Source organism: Myotis lucifugus, unplaced genomic scaffold (assembly GCF_000147115.1).
Source record: "Myotis lucifugus unplaced genomic scaffold, Myoluc2.0 scaffold_285, whole genome shotgun sequence".
NCBI lineage: Eukaryota > Metazoa > Chordata > Mammalia > Chiroptera > Vespertilionidae > Myotis > Myotis lucifugus.
In genome coordinates, this window is record NW_005871333.1 from 1,392,051 (window position 1) to 1,415,512 (window position 23,462).

The window sequence follows — 23,462 nt, forward strand, 5'->3', positions numbered from 1 at the left end:
CAGGCACATCTCGCGGCTACGCTGACCATAGCTCTTCTTCAGTGCTCCTCCGTCTGTGGGCTGCAGAGTGTTGCCTGTTACCTGCCTGTGAGAGACACACACAGAAATTGAGAGTAAACACCCAGAAATGTTATAGCAGTTTGCTGCTGCTAGGGCCGCTAAGCACATAACGGGGGCTTCAGTCATTCGGTTTTATTTTAAAATCAGTGGCAGATTGGGAATCAAAACAAAACAAAACTGGTCCTTCGCCTCACAGTTTACAAGCCCTCAGCCTGAGGCCTTGACATGGAAACACCTGCTCCTCAGAGCCGGCCCAGTGGCCTGTCACCTGCTCTGTCCTGTGGCCCCTGCGACGCTCACAGTCTGTCCAACCAGTGTTCCCTGGCCACCGAGTTCAGTCCCTTGTGAGCAAACCATGGAAGAGCGTGGACCCTCGGCTAGTGTCACCGACAGGCTGCCCTGAGCGGCCACCGGAGCCACTGTGGACACCGTGGAGTGGGCGCTCTGAATGCTACCACCAGGTGCACAGGCAGCGTGGGAGGCAGAGTAGAGCTGCCCCTGGGCCAAGGCTTAGTCAGCCAGGAATCTCAGGACAGAGCAAGGCCTGGGTCTTACTGTCTACTTGTTATTGTGTGCAAAGAAAAAGGGCACATCAGGAAGCAAAGCAAAAGGAAACAACGCCTGCACGGCAGCCAGTCAGGCTCTCCTCTGAACCCCAGTCCATCCAGTGCGCCTCCTGCTTTTGTCCTTCTCACGCTGTATTGTGATTATTCTGATTACTGACACTCCCCAATGATGAGCCCTTAGGGCAGAGTTCATTTTGCTTCATCTCAAAATCCCCGACCCTAGCAGGGGGTTAGTGCAGGTAGGGCACTCAGAGGACGAATCTACAACTCACATACTCTTTTCTCACTTGACTTCTAATAATGCATTTGGCCCTACTGTCCTACCAAATCATAACTGATTTTTAATAGGTAAAACCCCGAGGCCATTCTGTGTGATGCTGAAAGATGCCTTCACTCTCACCGTCAAGAGTCCCTGGTCAGGAATGCTCATGGCCACCCTTGAGTTTCAGACAGGCAGCTCTCTCTTCTCTTTTTGTACAAGTCTGTCTTCTCTGCTCCTTAAACCAAATACACACACACACACACACACACACACACACACACACGTGTATGTATGCATATAAAATAGGGGACCCACTTGGTAAAACCTTTCTCTAGACCTGGGGTTTCCACACCTCTCCTTGACCTAAGGTTGAGTGATGACTTAGCAAGTTGAACATTTAAAGAATCAAACCTGTTTTTCCGTGGAACCAATTAATAATCTTCCTGAAGTGAACTGTTGAAGCTTATAGAAACAAAGGTTTTCGTCACAGAGAGTATTGGCAGGTCATGCACGAGGTGGAGCAGGGAGAACCGCTGTTTGGTGGAGAGAGGCGTGCAGGCTGAATGAGAAGGTTCAGTGCCGAGTCCATAGCAGGCTCTGCGGAGGTGTGACCCGGTTTAGGTACTTTATTTTAAAGCCCTTTGGAACTTCCTTCTCTTTTTAATTCCTAATCTGATTTTTTTTTTCATCTGCCCTTGAATGCACTCTGTATGTGAACTTGGACTTCGGCATTTAAGTCTTGGCCTTTTCTCTGGAGACAGATGGGCTGTGCCACACCTTCTGTGGAAGGAACGCTAGAGGGGCCTCCCCAGAGCTGCCCAGCGTTTCAGCACTCTCCTTGACCCGGGAGACCTGGGTTGGCCCTGTGGATTAGGACAAGAGGTAGAACTAAGGTAGTTAGGCTGGTGGTAGTGTGTAGGCCCAGCTCTGTCGTACAACTGTAAGTCTAAACGAGCTGCTTCCTTGCCTTGAGTTCCAGTGTTCTTGCCTGTAAATGGGGTGACATGCCCACCTAGAAAATTACAGGTGAAACAGTATATGTGAGAGCATTTTTAAGCCATAAACTTATGTGAATGACAGTCACCAGGCCTCTGGAATTATCAGGCTGAAGCCAGGTAGTCAGTCAGGGAGGCTATGGAGTCATTGCAGGATATTGATAGATGGGACTTTCTGGGACTTTCTACAGGAGGAAAGCTGAGGGCCAAGCCTTCCGGGTTAATAAGTCCCTCAACTGAGCTTTGAGGAGAGAGGCTGTTAATCAGATGGAGGAAAGAAGACAGTAAACATTTTAAAAGAAAAGGAAGCAGCAGATCAATACAGTGTTATGGAAACCATGGGAGAAGAGAGGAGTGAGCAACAGTGTCAAATGCCATTAAAACCCCATAGATATGGCCATAAAATACTTTCCAAATCAAAAGTAAGAAAACAAGGAAATTGAAACATCAAAAATAAAAATTCTTAAAAGTCTGGGATCATTGTACCCTTGAGTGTAACTTACAAGATCTGAAAGACAAACATTACAGGCCTCCTTCCCGTCGGTTAGGACTGTACGTGTCCATCTCAGACTTCTGTGCACTTTCTTCATCAATGACAGAGAACTGCCTGCCTGTAGCAACCCTGGCTCAGGTGGTAGATGAGCCAAAATGCCCCTGAGCAGAGCTCCTTCCAGAAGGTCAGAAACAAGCCATCATCTAAGTCATAGCATCTGCGTGAAAAGCACACGGGCTCCGGCCCCAAGTGGGCAGGCTGATCCTGGCCTGTCTCCTTCAGGGCTGCAAGGACGGTGTCGGGCTTCCCCGGGAAGGCACGTTCCCTAATAGAAAGGGGTAAGAGACACTCATGTTGCAGAAAGCACCCCGCACCTTGTAGGTGTTAATAAATGTTAATTTTCTTTCTTTTTCTTAGCATTTAAAAACATGATTTATTAGAATGAAGCACAAAGCCAGAAATCCATCCTCGCTCTGTCTGTAATCAGAGCTTTTTCAGGTTTGGGTGGATGAAGAACCACACTCACTCTGCAACAGCAGCGGTGGTGGCTGCGGTGGCTGCTGCTGCAGGGAGACTTGCTGGGTGACGGCGGCAGGTGGTGTCCTCACAGGCCGAGGCCAGGGCCTGGGGCTCTCTGTGCGCGGCCCAGGCAGCACACCTCCTGCCACAGGCTCCTCATTACCAAGTGGCACACGATCTCCAAGGCCCTTTCTGAACTGTGGTTTAGGAGTGTCCTCCGTTGTGACCAGACATGGAGATTTTTAAGGAAATATCTCTCCTATGTGCAGCTCAGCTCAGCCCAGCCCAGCCCTATAGCACACCTGTCAAAACTCAGCCAAAAGGAAGGGAGTTGATGAAAAAGGGGTCATAGAGTCTGCGTGGAGCCCTCCAGGCCTGACCCGAACACCTTCTAATAAGCTTGGTGCACTCGTTCCCAAGTCTCAAGCAGCTTGACGCCCAGAGCAGGTCTGCGGTAGACAGGTGTGCCGACCCAACAGCCTGGGCTGGGAGCTGGGGGTGAGGGTGACCCGGAAACTACAGGCCACAGATGCCGACCAGTGTCGGGCTGGCGGGCCTCACCGGTGCCATGACTGTGTGGCCCACTCTAAATTAATATTTGTCATTTTAAAAAATATATATATATTATTGATTTTTTACAGAGAGGAAGGGAGAGGGATAGAGAGTTAAAAACATTGATGAGAGAGAAACATCGATCAGCTGCCTCCTGCACACCCCCTCCTGGGGATGTGCCCGAAACCAAGGTACATGCCCTTGACCAGAATCGAACTTGGGACCCTTGAGTCCGCAGGCTCTATCCACTGAGCCAAACTGGTTAGGGCAATATTCGTCATTTTGACTTTGAGTCATTTAGAAATAAGTAGGAAGTTCACTGTAGAAAGATTTCTATCAAAAACAACAAAAAGAAAAATAGTTTTGGAGCTTCCCAGAACAGATCCTCAGTTTTGGGTGTGAATATGCTTTGTTGGGTAACACGGACCCAGTACCTTTGCTTGAACATGGTCTTCTTCCTTTGAATTTGGACGTGCAAATCCAGCAGCTCATTTAGGTCAAGGGCTTGCCTCAACATGATCACCTTCTATTTACACAGTTTATGCTCTTTAATTCCAGTTTCTTAAATACGAGAATGTGGCTATTTAAAAACATCATTTTAGAGAGCAATCCTACCTTCATTCAAATAAAATTTCAAATTAAAATTGCTGTCAAAGAAGACCATGAATTAATGTTCATTTCCCGACTGTGTCTCCTGCCGATGCTCATAGAAGAAATAATGACCAAGGAGCTGGCCAAACAAGCAGTAATAACCAGACAGAAACTTGGATAGTTCACCCACCAACTAGGTCATCTTTAGATATATGAAGATTGATTACATTTCTGGTCTTCTTGTTTCAGAGAACAAAATCATTCACAAATAAGTAGTTTAGCAAAAAACGTAAAGCCTTTGCCTTAAAGGAGACACGTGTGAGAATGGGGAGAATATCGCGGTACACAAGCACAAAAGAAAATAGCTGACCAAGTTTTCATCAGGTTCCTCTGTTCACATGCTTCCTGGTCTGTGGTCAACCTTTGCTGCAAAACCTCGTTTGACCTTGGAGTCTCCAGAGCTATGATTTTTTTAAGGGAAGAAGATTGTAGAATTAAAAGTGAAGAGTTCCTAAGGACTCTCGAATTGGCCTTAAATTCTAAAATGGGTAAAACTAAGTTGGAAGCTTAATTGAAAGAACATAGTTACTTTCTGACTATGGCCTGTATTTTCTGAGCTGGAAGTCAGGTTGGGAGAAGAAATAATATAGCCTCAGGTTTATGTGTTTAATTGCTTCTAAGAGAAAAGCGGATAATAATAGGTATCCTTATGGATGTTTCCTATGTGCCAAGTGTTGTACAGATATTCATTATATCATGTGAACCACTCAATAGCCTCACAAGGTAGGAATTATCCCATTTTAAAGATGAGAAAATCTAGACTCAGAGAGTTCAGTAAATTGCCTGAGGTCACCCAGGTAGTAACTGGCAGAGTGGGACTCAAGCCCAGATCTGTCAAGTCCACACACAGATCATGTTATTTCCACAGCACCATCCTGCTCGTACATTCCCGTAGGCCTTCACTGTGTCTATCAGGCACTTGCTATGCACCAGACACTGTCCCCCATGCTTTATTTTCAACCTGAAGGCTAGAGTTTTTCTACTTTATGGATAAGAAAAGAGGCTCAGAGAGGTCAGTTAATCACCAAAGTTAGACAGCTGCTCAGTAGATCCTGGGTTGCCACCTCCGGAGCACACGTCACCACTCAAACATTCAGCGTCACCAGACCAACTACTTCCTGTCTGCCTCCCCTGACGGAACTTAACCCAAAGCAACCAGAGAATGGAGTGCTTATCTTTGAATGTTCCCAAGGAAAATATCCCATACCTCCTAATCTAGTGAGTCAGAGAGTTCCCTATAATGTTAATACCCCAGAGCAATATAAACCTAGAATGGAGAATGCTTGGACAGTATCATCCACAAATCAAAAAATAAAGGTTTCTGCACAGGGGAATGCATGGTGACCAGGGCTCTTAACCCTGTCCTGTCACCCTGGAGGGGTACGGTTTCCAGACACTGCCCGAGGTTAGGCTTAAACGATGCCCCACCCCAATCTTACGCCCAAACCCAAATCCCAGACCCTTCTGTATGGCTGGTCCACATAGGAAGTTGGAGCTGTTTTGTAAGAGGAATCAGTTTCCACACTGAGAAGTGAATGTCTGCTCTCCTTTAATAATAAATAACTTAGTTTTGATTTGTGCATCATACTTCCCAAACATCCTCCATTCTAGGGAATTTAGAGGATATTTAAATTGTAGGAACATGTCTGCCCGCCAGAGTGGACGGAATGGGATGTTTCCCCTAGAAGCGTTCAAGGCTAACACCGCTCACATAGAAATGTCCATGCTCCTTTGCTTTGTGTTCACAACTCTCCACAGTTTGGCCTCCTTATCCAGAGCCCCTCTGCACCAGCATCCCAACCGCTTGGCCTGTGTCCCCTGCACCCTGGTCACTGGCAGTCCTCACTCTTCTCCTGTGGTTGTCACTGCCGTTCCTCTGCCTGAAATTCCCTCACCTTCCTCCCTCCCTTCCCAGCCATAACCTTCCACTTAGCCGCCTGTCAAAATCCTAAGACCCTGCTCGTCCAGCGAGCCTCCTGGGAGCCCGTGGGCGGATTGTCTTCCCACCCTGTGCCCCTGCGGGTACTGGCTCTGTTACCACCTCACCATCCTCTCCCGTGGAAGGAGGGCAGGCCAAGCTCATGCTGCACCGTGAGGAGGAGCACAGGGCTGTCGGCTCGCTTCCCTGGAGCCGCTCGTAGCGCGCCACGAATGCTTGTCAAATTGCATATTTGTTGCTGTTTTCTCTAAAACATAAAGCTCATCACCAGCTCCTTGAAAACAACAACAACCAGATGAGTTACAGACTTTTCCTTCCGAAAGCCACGTTAGTCATCCTTCACTTCGGAGGAGTCAGGATAGTTGCACATTTGTACCTGGCAGGATGTTCTAGTTTCTCAAGACGAATTCAAACGGACCAGTGCCAGTCCCCTACTTAACGATTTTAAACTTGTTCTTTTCTTCTAACCATCTGCATTTGGTACACTGTCCATGGATTTGTTAAATTAAAAGCTTATGACTCTAAAGACGTGGCCCAGTTTTTAAGTGCCAAAAATTTTTGCATTTGAATATATTTTAACTTATTTAAGGATTCTTTTAATAAAATTATTCCCTAATTTAGCCAGATTTCCTTTTTAATCTCTCCGGGCTAGGAGTTATTTACTGTGACTAAATTATGTTAAAGATAGAAGTTGAAACAGTACTAAATGCTATTTATGGTGTTCTCTCCTGCTATGTTCCTTTCTGCATCTCCTAAAGCCTGTCTCCTTTTTCACATGCCTAGTGTAGTCAGTACGTCCTCACTTGGATGGTCTGTGCCAGTCATCACTACACACATGGCCACCTGCTGTGCGTCCCATCCAGTGGAACACAGGCGAGACTATAGTAACGACAAGTACTCTTGTTAGCAGTCCAGCCAGGACTGGATTATGTGGACACGGAGGACGGGGAAATCCCTGAGAGACAGAGCAGGCACGAAGGCCTTCCTGGAAGAAGGTGGGGCTGGGACCAGGTCACAGAAACAAGAGCAGGTTGCAGGGACAGAGCAAGGAGCCAGGCCCGAGGAAATGCCAGGATCCAGACGGGAAGCACCCCCAGAGGACACAGCCCATCGCAAGGCGGGAAGTGCAGAGAGCCACAGGCATCCGCCTCTAGGATGTGGGTCCTCAGCTCTAGCGTGGGGCCTGCGACTAGGAATATGCTCACTGAACGTGGGAGGGGACGATGAACCATGGGATGCAGACAGAGAAGCTGGGGCGAGGCAGGGTTCCTGTGGTCCGGGCTCCGCCTCTAGTACCCTGCTTTGGTCCTGAGGACCTGCCTGGGGGCCGTGTTTGGGAGTAGGAGTTGGAAGCAAGCAGAGCTCTAGGACAGAGGCATTTCCTGGTACAAACGGAGTCTTGATGAGAGAAACCAGGAAGGGAAAGGGCCCTCCAGGCGGGAGAGCAGCTTGGCGGTGAGCTTCCCAGGGCAGCATCGGCTTCCGCCTCCTCTGCCACCCATTGCTCTCCTCGTGTGCTGGCGGGCCTCACCGGTGCCATGACTGTGTTGTAAAATAGGCATGTTGTGGCTGTTCTGAATTGAATATATATATATATATATATATATATATATATATATATATATATATATGATAACAAAAGAGCCAAGTAAAAAGTAGAAAATTATGTTTACACAAAGCTTATTGACTTCTTCCCTCTGTATGAACTATTCCCCAGACTCCGATTCTGATTCAGCTTTTAACCTTCTGGAACCAACTCAGAGCCCATCTCCTTTGCAGAGCTCTCCTCAAGCATGGACCCCATGTATGCACTTCATCCGTCACATTAACGGCTGAACTGGAATCGCTTACTCGCCATTTCAGGTTTCCTCGTCCAGCCCATGAGCTCAAGGGCGTGTCCACCTTCATTCTTCTTGGCACTCTCTCTTCCAGTTGGTAAATTTGGGAGGAAAAGAAGGGACACACAGGAGGGACCCATCTGACCAGCTGATTTTGCCAAACTGAGTATTCTCAGGAGAAAACGTACCTCTTGTAGGCACCTGTATTCCAGGTTTCATGCACCTTTTTATTCTCTTCACAACTTTGGTGTGTGTATTTTTTTTTCATGAAGACCATTCAGCTTCCCTGACCCACTTAGTTTTATAAATGCTCTCATTTTTAAAAGTAATATTTATTTGAAATACACACACACACACACACACACATTCTACAGCCTTGACAACATGAGTAGTATTGGGTTTTTAAATGTCAATCTAATGGATATGAAATTGAATCTCATTAAGGTTTTAGTTTGCATTTGCCTTCTCTTTTCTTTATTTAGTTCAATAAGCATTTATTGAGTATTTCTCATGTGTCCTGTATCCTGTACTGTATAAATAGCAGACCTACTAAAATAACTAATTTATGGTCCCTACCCTAGGAGCTCACAGTCTTCACAGCAAGTCGTACCTGAGAGGCATATCCGAGCTCTTAAGGTGCATTTGCAGAGGTCAGAGTCTGAGGTGGGGCCCAGGCATCTGCACGTTCATTCCATGGTGATGCTGATGCTCACCCCCGTTGAGAACCTCTGATCGTGTGGGAGGAGAAGCCCAGCTGATCCAGTCTGTTTGTGTGGCAGGGAGAGACACCTGCTCTTCCTGGGCCACCTCGGTGGCTTGCCTTTCATCGCAGGCTCTTCTTGCATTTTTATGTGAATGGCTCACTGGGTGTTGGAATGATTAATTTGTGTCTATAAAGTACCTCAAAAGCAATTGCTAAACAAAATACAAGCAGGGGCTGGTTTCCTATAATTTCAACTATCTGGGACAGCTATAAACCTGGAAGGAAACAGCAAACAACCACCGAAGGAGGAGGAGGGGAAAGAGAAGGGGTTGGAAGAGGGGGAGGGGTCGGTCACTGAACTGAGGACAACAGCCTGGAGCTCACACTGCATCTCTTCACGTTGGGGCAGCACCTGCTCCGTGCCAGGCTCTGGTCTAGATGGACAGTCAGCGTCCCTGACTGCAGGAGCTGAGACACGTCGGTGACAGACAAAAGGAAAAGAGAGGATACTGAGACAGAGTTGGCCTTGGTGAGAAGTGGCAAAGGAAGAAGAAGCCGGGTAGAAACAGAAAACAGAATAAAGTAGAGAATGTGTGTGGTCGGGACAAACAGCCTGTCACTCCCCATGAACCCTGGGACCTCAGGGTTCCACACTAAAGGTACATCAGCTCAGAGCAGTGGACAGGGTGGGAGTGCGGCTCTTAGGGGACGTTTGTGGAAGGGCAGGCTCAGTCTCCCTTAACACTGGGTGGTGTGTTCTCCATCATCGAGAAGGCTAGCTTTTTTCCAGAATATTTACTGAGATGTGTAGGTATGTTCCAAGTTTGGAAAGATCTCCATCAAAATAGTTAAAATTTAAGCACCATGAAAGCTTATGCTCTCATTTTCAGAAATTTCACGCATCTGAAATTTCACTCATAAAGCCGATTAAGAAGAGAAACTAAAGAAAAGGGGACGCATATCTATTTAGTACCTGCTCGGTTTTTGTTCAGTCCTTTCAACAATACAACCAGATAAGAGTTCTCACCCTCGTGTTGCAGATGAGAACATCAAGATTCATAGGCGATGGTGCTGGGATTTAAACCCTTTTTATCTGACTCGGAAGGCTGTACCTTCACCTACTATACCATGCTGTCTCCTCCCACGTTAGAATTTAGAGCAAAATTCAAGAAACTCCAAGCTTCAGTTTGATGATAGTAAAATCCCAAAGGTAACCTGTTTACACGATTAAATCACACAAAAGATAGTGAAAGTTTGAAACCAGTTTAACAAAACCTGGTTAATATTTAGTCTCCGGTCTCCTTAACGAAAGGCAGTGGTGCTGGTAAAAGGAGATGTTTGGTGCCTTGACTAGGGCTACTTCTGAACTGGAAACTTTGTATTTCTTGTAGGTGAGTATTTTGGATACGTGGCCTTTAACTTTCTATGTGAGACCCCATGTGTCTCGAAGGGTAGCGTGTAGTTAGAAGGATGGGGTGGTTAGTAAGCAGGTGGCCGACTCCCCTAATGGTTGTGTACCCAGGAAGGGTAGCCTGAGATGAGCTATACACACTGCTCAGGAAGACATGGGTGCAGGGGGGGTTACAGCAAGCCCCCGGGGCTAAAACTGTCTCCTCCGAGGCTTCGAGGAACCCGAGGCCTGGAGATGGGAGCATAACCATAACCACCACAAAGTGTCCTCCCTACTAACCGAGAGCACAGGGAGGAAGCAGGGGAATGTACAGTGTGAGGGTTGGAGAAATGAAATAATGGCCGACTGGTGAATAATGATGAAAATATGTGATGATGTGACTCCCAGGGAAGCAATTATGGTTAACCCCTCATTTGTTTGGCATTTTCAAGGATTGAACTGTCCCACATAACTGAATTTTCCAGACAGCTAAAACTTTCCTATTTATGTGCCCTGAGTGTTTTTCAACCATGCTTGGTGGAAATATTTCTGAAATAGATTATACAATTATCCTGCCTTCTTGAACAGGAGCTGCAAGAAATAACATTTCCTGAGATGCCTTTGATTGAAAGTCTGAGAAGACCCGATTCAAAGAGGTTTAAACAGTTAGGACTTGTAATTGCCTCACATAAGAAAACCCTCAGAGCTGGCAATTCCAAGGGTGACAAAGTTGGTGCCTCAGTGACTCCCGTGGTCACGAGATGGGTGCGCAGCTCCCGGCCTCAGGATCTCACACACTAAGATCTAAGGCCGAACGGGATGAAGGCTTCTCCTTACGCGTGTCTTTAATCGGAGAGGGAAATATTTCTCAGAAGACCCCCAGCCGACTTCCCCTGGGTCCCGTCAGTGGGACTGAGTCACCGTTCCCTGCCTGGCTTCTGGGAAGGCGGAGAGAGTAGATAGCCAGCTCTTGGGACTTTGGAGTGGGGGGTGGGCGGTGGGGGGAGCTGCCTAAAGAAGGATGGCGAGTGGCTGTGGGTAGGCACCCAGGAGCGTGCCGTGGTTTCCAGGACGGGGTTGAACATCACGTACTGTGTGGCTGTAACTGGACAGATCATTGAGCTTTTTATTCCTACACTAAGTGGCCCCAGATTGGGTCCTTCTTTATTTCCTAAGTCTGCTTTTATTTTTTCTCTCTCCTTCCTCAGACTGCTAGTTATCACTACTCACTATTCAAGTGCCTTGCCCTCATCTTGCCATAAGATTTTTTTCTGGGAAAACCATATCCTCAAACTTGTTAGAATTACGTCTGAAATGTTCTGAGTATCTGACAGCTGTCCTGTGGATCAGACACACAGTGTCTGGTTTCTTTTGGTTGTTCAGGGTCATTTCCATTGTTGAGGTTTTGGAGTAGTGAGGTTTCTAGAGAGCCTTGTGCACCTCCATACTGCTTGGTGAGAGGAGGAATCTTTGGGGCAGGTAAGCTTGTTTATAGAGAAGGTGAGGCTGCGTCCATCTGTCCATCTGAACGCAGCATGGCTGAGAGGCAGCTGTGCACTTGGCTCCCTCTCAGTGTGGCTGGCCAGTGGCTCTGGGCACTCCCGGGCTCCAGAATAGGACTAGCGGTCCGGGAAGGAGCCCTGTGAGCTCCAGGCTGTGCAGAGTTAGAGTGTGGGGGTGTGACTTGTTTCAACAGGCTCTTGAAGAAAGTCATGCTTTGAAATGGTTACTGGGATTATACTGAGCAAGTGAGGACCATCCCTTCTGTGGACAGAGAGCTGACCAAAACCCAGTCTCTGTGTACAGGAAGAAGGAAATAGAAAGCAGTTGTCAAAATAACCCTGACAGTGAGTAACTGACCCAAATGGAATGATTCTACTCCGGGAATCAGACATGAGCCAGTGGGTGGGGGTGGGTGCTGAGGAAGCAAATGGTTAAAGTGTTTAATTTTGATAAAGCTAAAACTCTGTGCTCAAGCTCCTTAGAAGCTGGGCGTTCCTTCAGAGCCAGTCAGCTGTGTGAATAAAGGCCGAGAGCTGTGGTTCCCAGCTCTTGTTGGCCGTGCCCCACCTAAGCGTCTATAAAATCCTGATGTCCCCCTGTGACATGTAATTCTTATTATTGAAAAAGTGAGCTCCTATTCACGCGGAGGAAGCCTAAAAGGCCATTAACTTGGTCTAAACAAGCTTCCAAAGAACATGGTGTCCATGGAAGAGAAAAATTAAAGAACAAAAGGACAGTTGAAATACTGAGGAAGAAATCTCTAATAAATTGTTAAAAAATAATAATAATATGAAGTGATATGAAAAAATAGCAAATAAAGTTTCAAAACATAATAGAGAACTGACATGCATAAATATGTCACAACATATATTTATATACTGTATAGGAGGCCCTTAGAACCATAAGAAATGCCAAAAATTCACTGTTAATAACTCATTCTCGAATTGCCCCCTTAAAAATCAAGTTGCCCCCCTGTGGGGCATGTGCCCCACATTGGGAACCATTGGTCTAAAGTCACAATTTACTGCGCATCAGAAAGTCATGAGGTAGCCTATAGGCCAGTGATTGCAAACCTATGACACGCGTATCAGAGGTGACACGCAAACTCATTTTTTTGGTTGATTTTTCTTTGTTAAATGGCATTTAAGTATATAAAATAAATATCAAAAATATAAATCTTTGTTTTACTATGGTTGCAAATATCAAAAAATTTCTATATGTGACACGGCACCAGAGTTAAGTTAAGGTTTTTCAAAATGCTGACACGCCGAGCTCAAAAGGTTCGCCATCACTGATATAGGTGAATGGTAAGAGACAGGAGCATCGGGGATAAGGAAAACAGGTTTTGTTTTTCTTTAGTTCTGACTAATTTGTACCATTCAAATCATTCTTACAAGAAGAATGCAAAGTATTTCTCATAAATATTTTCATTAACTCCTTCATATGCTGAGAACATTTTTAAAGAAGCCAATCCTTTATTGACTGCTGACTTATACAAGCAGGATACAACTTAGCCAGGTTGAGCCTGATATTTTTCTCATTTTCTCCTCTGTGAATTAGTATGTGGATTACTGATTTTCTCTCTGAAATACTCTGACCATTCCTGCCCCCTAACAGTCTAGTCCTTGTGTTCAGATTTTAATATTGGCTTCAACTATACTTTTTTAGAAAAAAATCTCCATGGAGAAATAATTGTGTAACCAATGCTTTTGTGGGATCATGGTACTTATCAGCATATAGCTGGATAGCAATTTAAAAAAAAAAAAAATCAGAACAACTCACTTTCTTAAGTAAATACATTTGCATTCACATTTTGAATTATTTCTGATGCTAATTGGGCATTTAGGGGAACAGAGTATATGGTTCAAAAGTAGGTGGGAAAATCATTTTTTTCAGCATATCAAAATACCAGCAATTCATTTTCAACAAAACAAATAAAAACAGGAACAAAAATTATGATGCATTCCATAGTCCAAAAGAAGTGGATTGCTTGAGAATCATGAAGCCTATAGTATTATCTGTATTACTTTGATACTGAATGGTGACAGTGTTTTGCTTTAAATTAGTCCATTCTTGCCATTGAATTCCATTATTTAAAACTGTGGCTTTTTTGAATGGGAGATTACTACATGTACTTTTCAACCATGCTGTTGGTGATTGTTTTCAGGGTTAATCCAAATCTTGTTTTATATTTGGAAACTTATCCATAATGTAAACCTAATTTAAGTAACATGTAAATAGGCATCGTTTCTAAAATTAATCTGAAGAAATAAAATGAGTAATCAGGAAAGACATTAACTTATTTTAGAAAGCAGTTTTTATTCAAAATGACTGAAGATGTTACTGATCATGCTTTGTAATATAAGGGACTCAGAGGGGCTTTCTGGATCGAATTATTTATAATTTGAATCAGTCTGTTTTTCCTATTTGGTGTTGTTCCTATATGTTACTAAATCTCTGCATTGGCACAAATAGACATTGAGACTGCACTGAGGCGGAAAATGTGACTAAAGAGTGGACATGCAGACTCTCGCCACTCTTCTTTGGTTGTGGTGTGATTCAGAGGCAGAAAGCCCCACACCCTGAGTCAGAGGCAGGTCCACTCCGGGCGCTAAGAGGCCTAACCACTGGGCCTCTTCTTATATTTCTTGTTTTGTGTGTGTGTGTGTGTGTGTGTGTGTGTGTGTGTGTGTGTGTGTGTGTGTGTGTGTTTAAGTTTAAGTTTCTTGCAAACCTAATTTTTTCTTTAAGAAATCATAGTGGGTTCTAAGAGGACCTAGTCCAAGTCAAATGTCACCCTAAACTGGCATAACAATAGAGTATGTGGGGTTTCTTTTTTTCACATATTTGTCTTATGTCACCAAAAAGATGAACCTTGTATATCCTTCACAGCAGACACTTGAACTTACTGAATAGTAATTGTGACATAGGGAGCGTGTGGTGAGCAGGTCATGCCAACATACATGAGAGCAGAAGGCAGCGCGGGCCCCTGGAAGGAGCTTCGGGTTTAAATCATGAGATGAGATCTGAGTCCTGCCCCTGCCCAGCTGTGGCATGAGCGAGGTAGTAAACCTGTTGGAGGCTCAAGTTTGTTCATCTGTTAAAGGCAGGCGGCAAAAACAGCGTCTGCTTCGCATAGTTATATCTTTCAAATTGGATGAAGTATGTAGAAGTACTCTGTAAAGTACACATTTTTCTTGTTGTTTTTGATGTATTAATGTGCCTGTTCTTTGTCCTGGAAATGGATAACATTCACACAAATATACATAACATACCTTGAGGACTGTGCTATTGAAACAGTCTGTATTTTTTAATGATGGTTTGCCTCAACTAAAAACAGTGTCATTTTCTTTTTAAAAAGGGAGTTAAAGAACTCCAATTGAGCAGATGATGTTAACAGCAAAGATTAGACTCATTGTGCACTGCAACAGTAGACACATGTGGCGCTCAGATCTGCTCCTGTTGCATTCCATTTAGGAGCTCCCACAGCTTAGGGAATGGATGTAGTAAAGCAGACAGAAAAGCTTGGAACTGCTGAGTATCCTGCTTGACTGGAAATAAAGGGGTAACTTTATTTTTTCTGGGGTTCCAGCTGCCATGTCCTATAAGACAGAAAGATTATCGTCCGCCCTCTTGGTGATCCCCTTTCTGAATTCATTATCGAAGGACACCCTCCACCCCATCAGATTGTAGGTGAGGAAGACACTGCCAACCTGTGAAGAGTTTATGGTATAACAGAGACTTAAAATAGGTGTACAACCAGCTCCGTAGAATACTGGGCAAGGCATGAGCCACAGGAGAGTTCAGATGGCGTTCCTTCAGCACCTACACACCATGCCTCAGATTGGTTCAAGTTTCATTTTCGTGTGATTCGCCTCTGCCTAGATTGTAAGCTCCTTGAAGGCAGGAAGGACACCTTGTATTTCTTGGTCCCTCTCTCCACACTTTTTACCTAAGCCTCAACCAGTATTTATGGTGTAAATAGAGTTTTGTACCCAACATTCAGATTTATCCAAAAAATTGTAATTAAGATGCACTTAACCCTAACTTTCTTTTCCTTTTTACTGTGTTTGCAGTTGACCTGCCCCTGTTTTTCCCACGAGACCAGCCGACTCTGACATTTCAGTCCGTCTACCACTTTACCAACAGTGGACAGCTTTATTCCCAGGCCCAAAAAAATTACCCATACAGCCCCAGATGGGATGGAAATGAAATGGCCAAAAGAGCAAAGTAAGTGAATCCATTGTTATTTCCCACAGGTGAGAACATGTTATCTAGTTTAGGGGTTGGCAAGCTGTTGCCCACAGGCCAAAGCCTGCCCTGTGCCTGTTTTTGTAAATAAAGGTTTATTGACATACAGCCACACCCATATCTTTACTTATTCTCTCTGGCTATTCCCATGCTACAGTGTTAGAGTTTGTCATGGAAACAGACAGAATATAGCCTGAAAAGCCAAAAATTGCTGTTTGGCCCTTTACAGAAAAAGCTTTCCAACCCTTGTCTAACCTCATCAGATGACCATGTTGTTGTTGTTGTTGTTTTTAATGGATTATGAGATGTATCAGAAATCTACCTCTCTAGTTAGAGAAGTACTAGATAGAAATTAGAGTTGTGGATAAATGGTGTCAATAATGGAAATGTTGACAGCTGCTTTCATTTTTTTTAAATATTTTCTGCAGCTTCAAGTAGGGCTGCATTTTCCTTGATTAAATAAGTAGCCACACAAGTAGCTTAGAACTATTAAAATCCCCATGGATGTCGGTTGGCAATTTGATTGAGTGGCAGATGGTTAGTACCTTATCACTTTGAATCACACAAGTGAAGAATTATCTATGAGGTGTCTTCTTCATTTGCTCGCTCAAGATTTACTGAGCAACTACCATGTTCCAGGCAGTGTGCTCCATGCTGGGGTACAGTGATAAGTACGTTAGAAATTGTCCATGTCCTCTGGGGGTCTATAGCCCAGCAAGAGAGATCAAAGCCTCCATCACACCACACTTCTAACAGTTTTCAGGTTCCTGCTGACAAAACCTGGCCTTCCAGACCTAGAATGCTCTTGATTAGCAGGACTCCTTGCTCATGCCACCCCCACCCTGAGACCTCGCTTCCTCCCAGGGTACCTGTTGGCATCTCCTATACTTTCTCTAGCACACGGCCTTCACTTATAGCAGGATGGATCGGGACTCTTAAGTAACGATAGAGTGGCTTCCTCTGGGAATCCAGGCCTCCCCAGATGCACCTGAGGAATCTAGAGCTGCTGTTATCTGAAACTTCAGTGTGCCCTTTCTCCCTGTGGTGGTCTTTTTTACCGTGATACCCAAGTCTGAAATTCTATTTAAGGTAAAAGACAAGCATATGCAAATGTAACTTATAACAATGATTAAGACTTGCATACCTTGAAACAGACTCGAAAGGGGATTATAAAATAAGTTTTCATGTTTGAGGCATTGCAATTGTTTAATTCTCTGGGCTTTCCCTGTATATACATAGGATCTGCCCCTAGAAGATGGGCTGTTATTTGTGGTATGTGCTGTGGAGTCTGAACCAGATGTGTCTTTGTGGTTTCCATGGCAAAGCTATCTTGGTGTGTGTGTGTGTGTGTGTGTGTGTGTGTGTGTGTGTGTGTGTGTTAAGTAGCCATCAAGCATGTATATGAATTGAGTCTTTAAGGAGTTGCGGACCACAAGCCTGTGATTTCAGTATGGGAATATTGTAAGCGAAGCTTGTCTATCTTAACAGATCAGTCCACAGAGTTGCAAGAGACATTTGCTTTATGTTAACACCAGTCTAAAGAAAACATCTGAAGTAATGTGGAAAAAAGTCTGCTTTCTACTGTAGTTAGGAGGATCCATTTTAAGTGTAATAAAGGAAAAAGTCAGCAGCTCATGTTCGGAAGAAGACATAGAGTAAAAGCGCCTTCCTAAATCGAACAGAGTGGCTTCCCTGGGGCTACAGGAGGCTGGGCAATGGATAAACACAACCAGGGCACTGTCCTGCAGTACAGACTTGAGACTGGTGGAGGTTGGAGAGAAAGGACAGGAGGAAAGGTCAACCGCAGCACTCCCTCCACACCCTGGTTCTTTGTCCTGTGAAAATATTGTATGTACACAGTGCATAAAAGGCCATAATTCACTTTGCGAGCTCTGCCCGTGACATAAACACTCTCACAGTTTCTGAACAACAGTAGAGCCTTTGAGTGGAGTCTGCTGTTTATTCCCTCCTATAGAGCAAAATTCTAAACATGCGAACTCAGAAAGGACACTTGTTGGCATTGACTAGGGCTTTTCCCATGACTTGTGCTTCTTGCTCATGGTGGTCCAGCAAATGTTGTCCTCACAAGTGAAATCCCCTCTACCGGGTGAGCACAGGCTTTGAGGCCATGCATGCCCAGTTCCTCTCGTGAGGTCCGTTCCCATGTGCTTCATAGCCTGGGCAGGGCTGTTTACCTCTTGAACTCCATTCTGTGAAGCAAGTCTGTAATTCCTCTCTATTTGAGTCTGTATTCCTCTCTATTGGTGGGGGGTGGTGGTGGGGGGCTTGAAATGAAGGGTCAATCAATGAGAGAACCTATGAGGGACCCCTGAGTTTAGCTTGTGCTTTGTCTTTGCTCACTCCTTTGCTCCCACTCTCTTTCTGCCCCTTCAAATCTACCCCTTATTCAACCTTCTTTCTTATGGCTTTCCCCATCCATGCTAACTTGCAGGCAGCTATTTCCCCTTTTCTTAGCATTTTTTCACATAGACAGTTATATCATCCGTTAACAGCATTACTTCTTTCTTTCCAATCTCTATACTCTTTATGTTTTTTAAGTTTCTTTTTCTTACTTGAACTGACTGGGACCTCCAGGACGATGTTGTATACAATGATGAGAGCAGACATCTGGCCTTGTATTTACACATTAAGGCTGATGTTAGCAGTAGGTTTTACATAGATGTCTTTATCACATTAAATAAATTCCCTTTTCCTACTTTGCTAAGAGTGTTTATCACGAATGGGTGTTGAATTCTGTAGAATGTTTTTCCTGCATCTGTTGACATGATCCTATGGTTTTTCTTTATGCTGTTAAAATGAATTGCATTAATTAGTTTTTGGATGTTAGACCAACCATGCATTCCAAGGATAAACAAACCTTTCTCAGTCAGATATTTTATCCTTTCTTATATTATTAGATTTGATTTGCTAAAATTGTGTCAAGATTTTTATGTCTATGTTCATTAATGATACTAGTCTGAAATTTATTTTCTTTGTGTTGTGCTTGTCAGATTTTGATAACAGCGCAATGTTAGTTTTGTAAAATGAATTGTTTTCCTTCATCCTCTCTTCTCTGAAGGAGTTTGTGTAGGTTGGGCGCTATTTTTTTCTAAGTGTTTTATTGAGTTTTACTTGTGGGAAGAAATTTAATGTCTTTATTAAATATAGAGATTCCAGATTTTTTAAAATGTCTTCTTGTGTTCATTTTAGCAAGTTGTGTATGTTTTTAAAAAAATATTTTTATCAATTTCAGAGAGAGGAAGGGAGAGGGAGAGATAAAAGAATCAATGATGAGAGAGAATCATTAATTGGCTGCCTCCTGCATGCCCCACACTGTGCCCTGACCGGGAATCAAACCCCGACATCCTGGTTCACAGGGCAATACATTCAACCACTGAGCCACGCCAGCCAGCTGGACGTGTGTGTGTTTGCTTTTTTAAGGAATTTATCTATCCTAAGTTTTTGCATAATTGTTTGTAATATTTCCTCATTTTTTCTTTTACTATCCATAGGAACTATAGTGATATAACCTCTTTCATTCCTTATAGTGAAAATTTGTATTTCTTTTTCTTTCCTTTTTTGTTTTTTTAAACAATCTAGCTGGGGTTTTATCAGTTCTACTGATCTTTTCAAAGAAGCAACTTTGACCTTGTTGATATAAGCCTTTAAGATTTAAAACTTTCTACGGTTTGCTTTAACTGCATCCCACAAATTTTGATATGTTTTCATTATTATTTTGTTAGAAATATTTTCTAAATTCCCTTGTTATTTCTTTTTGAGTCATGGATTATTTATAATTGTGCTCCTTGAACTTTAAGTCTTTGAGGATTTTTCTAGATATCTTATTGATTTCTGTTTTTGTCAGAGCTCATAATCTGTAAAATTTTAATCCTTTGAAATCTGTTGAGATTTGTTTTATGGCTCAACATATGATCCATCTTGGTAATTAGTTCATGTGAAATTGAAAAGAATGTGTGTTCTACAGTTTTGAGGTATAGCATAGTATTTTGAGTATAATAAGGGCACAGATTTAATATTATATATACATATTTAGCCAAATTACTTGTTAGTGTTATTCAAAGCTTCTGTATCATTACTGTTATTTTTTATGATTATTATTATATCAACTACTGAAAGGAGGTGTAAAATTTTCCACTTGTGATTTTAGATTTGTGTATTTCTTCTTTTAGTTCTGTCAATTTATGCTTTTCATATTTTAAATTTTTGCTGTTTACGTACCCACATATTTAGAATTGTTATGTCTTGATCAATTGGCCTTTCTATCATTATGAAATGACCATTTCTGGTAACACTTCTTGACCTGAAATCTTTGTCACATATTTATATAGTTGCATTTGCTTTCTTATGCTTATTTTTTACATGGTATATCCTTTTGTTTCATCCTATGTATGTCTTTATGTTTAAAAGAAACCTTTTGTAAATTTTTTTAATCTAGTCTGGTAATCTTTGCCTTTTAATTGGAGTATTTGGTTTATTTACATTTCATATAATTAATGAGCTGATTGAGTTTATGTCTAACAACTTACTATTTGTTTTATTTATTTGTGTATTTATTATTTATTTCTTTGTTCTTTCCTTCCAAATTTTCCCTTTGATTTATTTGAATATTTTTTAGTATACCATTCTCTCTTCTGTTGTCTCTTTATGTATAGCTCTTTATATCATATTTTAGTTATTAATACACTAAAATACTTCCTTCATGGTATAGTATGAATTAATATAACACTTCAAGTATAATATAAAAACCTGAAACAGTATAATTCTCCTTATATTTTCTACTATCCTTTGTGCTCTTATATATTTCACTTATACATATTTTATGAGTCCCACAATACATTGTTATTACTTTGGCTTTTAACATTCAGTTAATTTATAAAGACTTTAAGGAATGAAAGGAAAAAATGCATTCCATTTTATTTTGTAATTTCCAAATAAAGATAATGGAGAATCATTTCCTTCCCCTCTCCCCCCCCCCCAAAAAAGAAAACCCTCTTATTTTTAAAAGTCTACTTTGGAGCAAGCCTTCAAAGAGACTATGTTCAACCTATATACAGAGGATACAGACTCACCATTAGGAAAAGAACACTGTACTTACATGACACCCAGGCCCCTCTGCCTTCCCTGTGGACTTCACCTTTTCCGGTGGCCCTACCATCCTGTCACGGGATCATCCCTGCAGCCCTGAGGGGTACAGTGCAGAACCTGTCTGCCCTTCACAGAGTGACTAAATGACTTACCTAAGGGCACACAGCTAACTTCTAGCAGCGTCAGGGCTGAATACAGGGCCCCTGACCTTTCTGCTCATCCACCCCCAGGTCGACAGATGAAGTCCCCCGTTCTCTTTACCACTTGTCTGAGCCTCCCTCCTCAGAGTCCTGGCACTTGACTAGCATAAATGTAGAGAGGAAATCCGTGTGCAAAGTAAGAGCACCGGCCCTAGTCAAGACAGACTGGATTTCAAGCTGTTCCTGCCCCTCACTAGCCAGGAAGTATGACTTTGGATAAATTCATAATTTCCCTGAGGCTGTCTGCTTATAAAATGGTGAAGCTAGTTTAGAGGGCTCTTATGAGTATCAAATGGGGGTGATTTCTGTTTTTGGTTAACAAATTGCCACAAATTTAACAGCTGAAATAGCATAGGTTATTATCTTTCAGCTTCTGTGGTCAGGAGTCCAGGACAGCATGCCTGGGTTCTCAGTTCAGGGTCTCCTATGACTAAAGTCAAGCCTCATCTGAGGCTCAGGGCCTCGCCCGCTCATTCAGGTTGTTGGCAGCGTTCAGTTTCTTGTAGTTATAGGACTGAGGTCCCTGTTTTCTTGCTGGCTGTCAACTGGAAGCCATTCCTTGCCATGTGGTCCCCACTGTTGTCAAGTCAGCAGTGAGTGGTGCTCAGATCTTTCTCATGTTTCTGACTTCTCTGTCGCTGACCTCTGCACCCAGATTTAAAGGGTTCCTTTGATAAGGTCAGGCCTGCCAGTTAACCTGCCTTTCTTAAAGACATCTGTCCCATCCTATATAATCCTATATAATAAAAGCCTAATATGCTAAGTGTCAGGTCATCCAGTCGGCTGTTCAACCAATCAAAGCGTAATATGCTAATGATATGCTAAGGCCACTCAACCACTCGCTACGATGTGCACTGACCACCAGGGAGCAGGTGCTCAATGCAGGAGCTTACCCCTGGTGGTCAGTGCGCTCCCACAGGGGGAGCGCTGCTCAGCCAGAAGCCCTGAGCCAGGCTCATGGCTGGTGAACGCAACAGCAGTGGCAGGAGCCTCTCCTGCCTCCATGGCAGCATTAAGGATGTCCAACTGATGGCTTAGGCCCGCTCCCCATGCTAAGCCATCAGTCGGACATCCCCTGAGGGCTCCAGAAATGAAGTCCATCACTGTCACAGCCCTGGAGATTATACAGGGAGTGTAAACCAAGGGTGTGGAATCTTGAGGAGTATCTTGGAATTCTGCCTACTACATGGCAATATATAGGCGAATTGCCCATCCTAGGGTCTGGCATGGTGAGCATTCAGTAATGTTAACTCTCAGCAGCAGCATCCCTGGGGGAATGCTGCTATCTTTTTATAAAAAGGTAACAGAGCCAACATGGCTGTTTGCACAGGTGCCCAGTAAACAATCCTCCAGCCTCAGTGACTTGGCCAAGAATTCTTACGTTCTAGGCTGCCCGTCCATGGCTGCTGTTCCCTGTGGTCGTGACTAATGGTGGCAGCACAGCCAGCTTGGAAGTGGGAAAAATCTATCCTTCAGTTATTTAATCCACATAAACCCAACTATCACTTTAAAAAAATGAACCCACTAGTTACCTACTTGCTAACTTGTATATAGCTTTAGCTATATCTAGAAGAATGAATCGGTGATGTTTTGTAATTCTTTCTAGTCTGATAAATCAATGGATACACAGAGTAAGTTTTCCATGAATTTCATCGTACAAAGTACAGGTCGATCCTAAAGAACTAAGTCATTTCGTAGAATAGAATTTAATTTAATTTGGGGAAACCACCCACTCAATGGCTTGTCACACATTAAATTCATGACATAAATAGAATTACTAAAGAATATTTGAAAAATATCTTCTCAGTCAACACATAGGCGTAATTCATCATGGACCTCCTAAAATCACATGTTGTTTCCCTCCTTGCCTCAAGGTCAGAAAGATATTATTTTCTGATTTAGAAACCTATCCTCGTGTTGCCAAGCAGTCCACGGTGGCCCATATGTGCTCTTCACCATGTGTGCTTGTATTATGTGTCAGCCAATTGCCTTTGCAGAATAACTTTCTCTTTCAATAATTTTTTTAATGGTATATTCTGAACTATTTCAATTGTGTTTCATTGTTGATACCTTAGTATTCTCAAAGATACTGTTTTCTTCAAACTTCTCATTAGCTGTCAAAAGCTCCAATCCAGTCCTCTAAATAAAACAAATAAAAATAGACCTCTCACCCTAGCCAGTTTGGCTTAGTGGATAGAGCGTCGGCCTGCAGACTGAGGGTCCCGGGTTCGATTCTGGTCAAAGGCACGTACCTGGGTTGCAAGCTCGATTTGCGGCCTTGGTTGGGGTGCGTGTGGGAGGCAACCAATCGATGTGTCTCTCTCACATCAATGTTTCTCTCTGTCTCTCCCCTTCCATCCACTCTTTCTAAAAATTAATGGAAAAATATCCTCAGGTGAGGATTAACAACAACAACAACAACAAATAGATCTCT

The 23,462-nt window shown here is 43.3% G+C and overlaps 1 protein-coding gene across 2 annotated transcripts in view; it reads left to right on the forward strand.

The window, feature by feature from the left end:
* Positions 1-23,462, forward strand: part of BABAM2 (BRISC and BRCA1 A complex member 2) — a 333,554-nt gene that overhangs the window by 286,989 nt on the left and 23,103 nt on the right. For both annotated transcript variants that reach the window (XM_006099849.3, XM_023763459.1), the window contains one exon: positions 15,548-15,701. In XM_006099849.3, the coding sequence (XP_006099911.1) occupies positions 15,548-15,701 (154 nt within the window). The remainder of the gene's footprint in view (positions 1-15,547; positions 15,702-23,462) is intronic.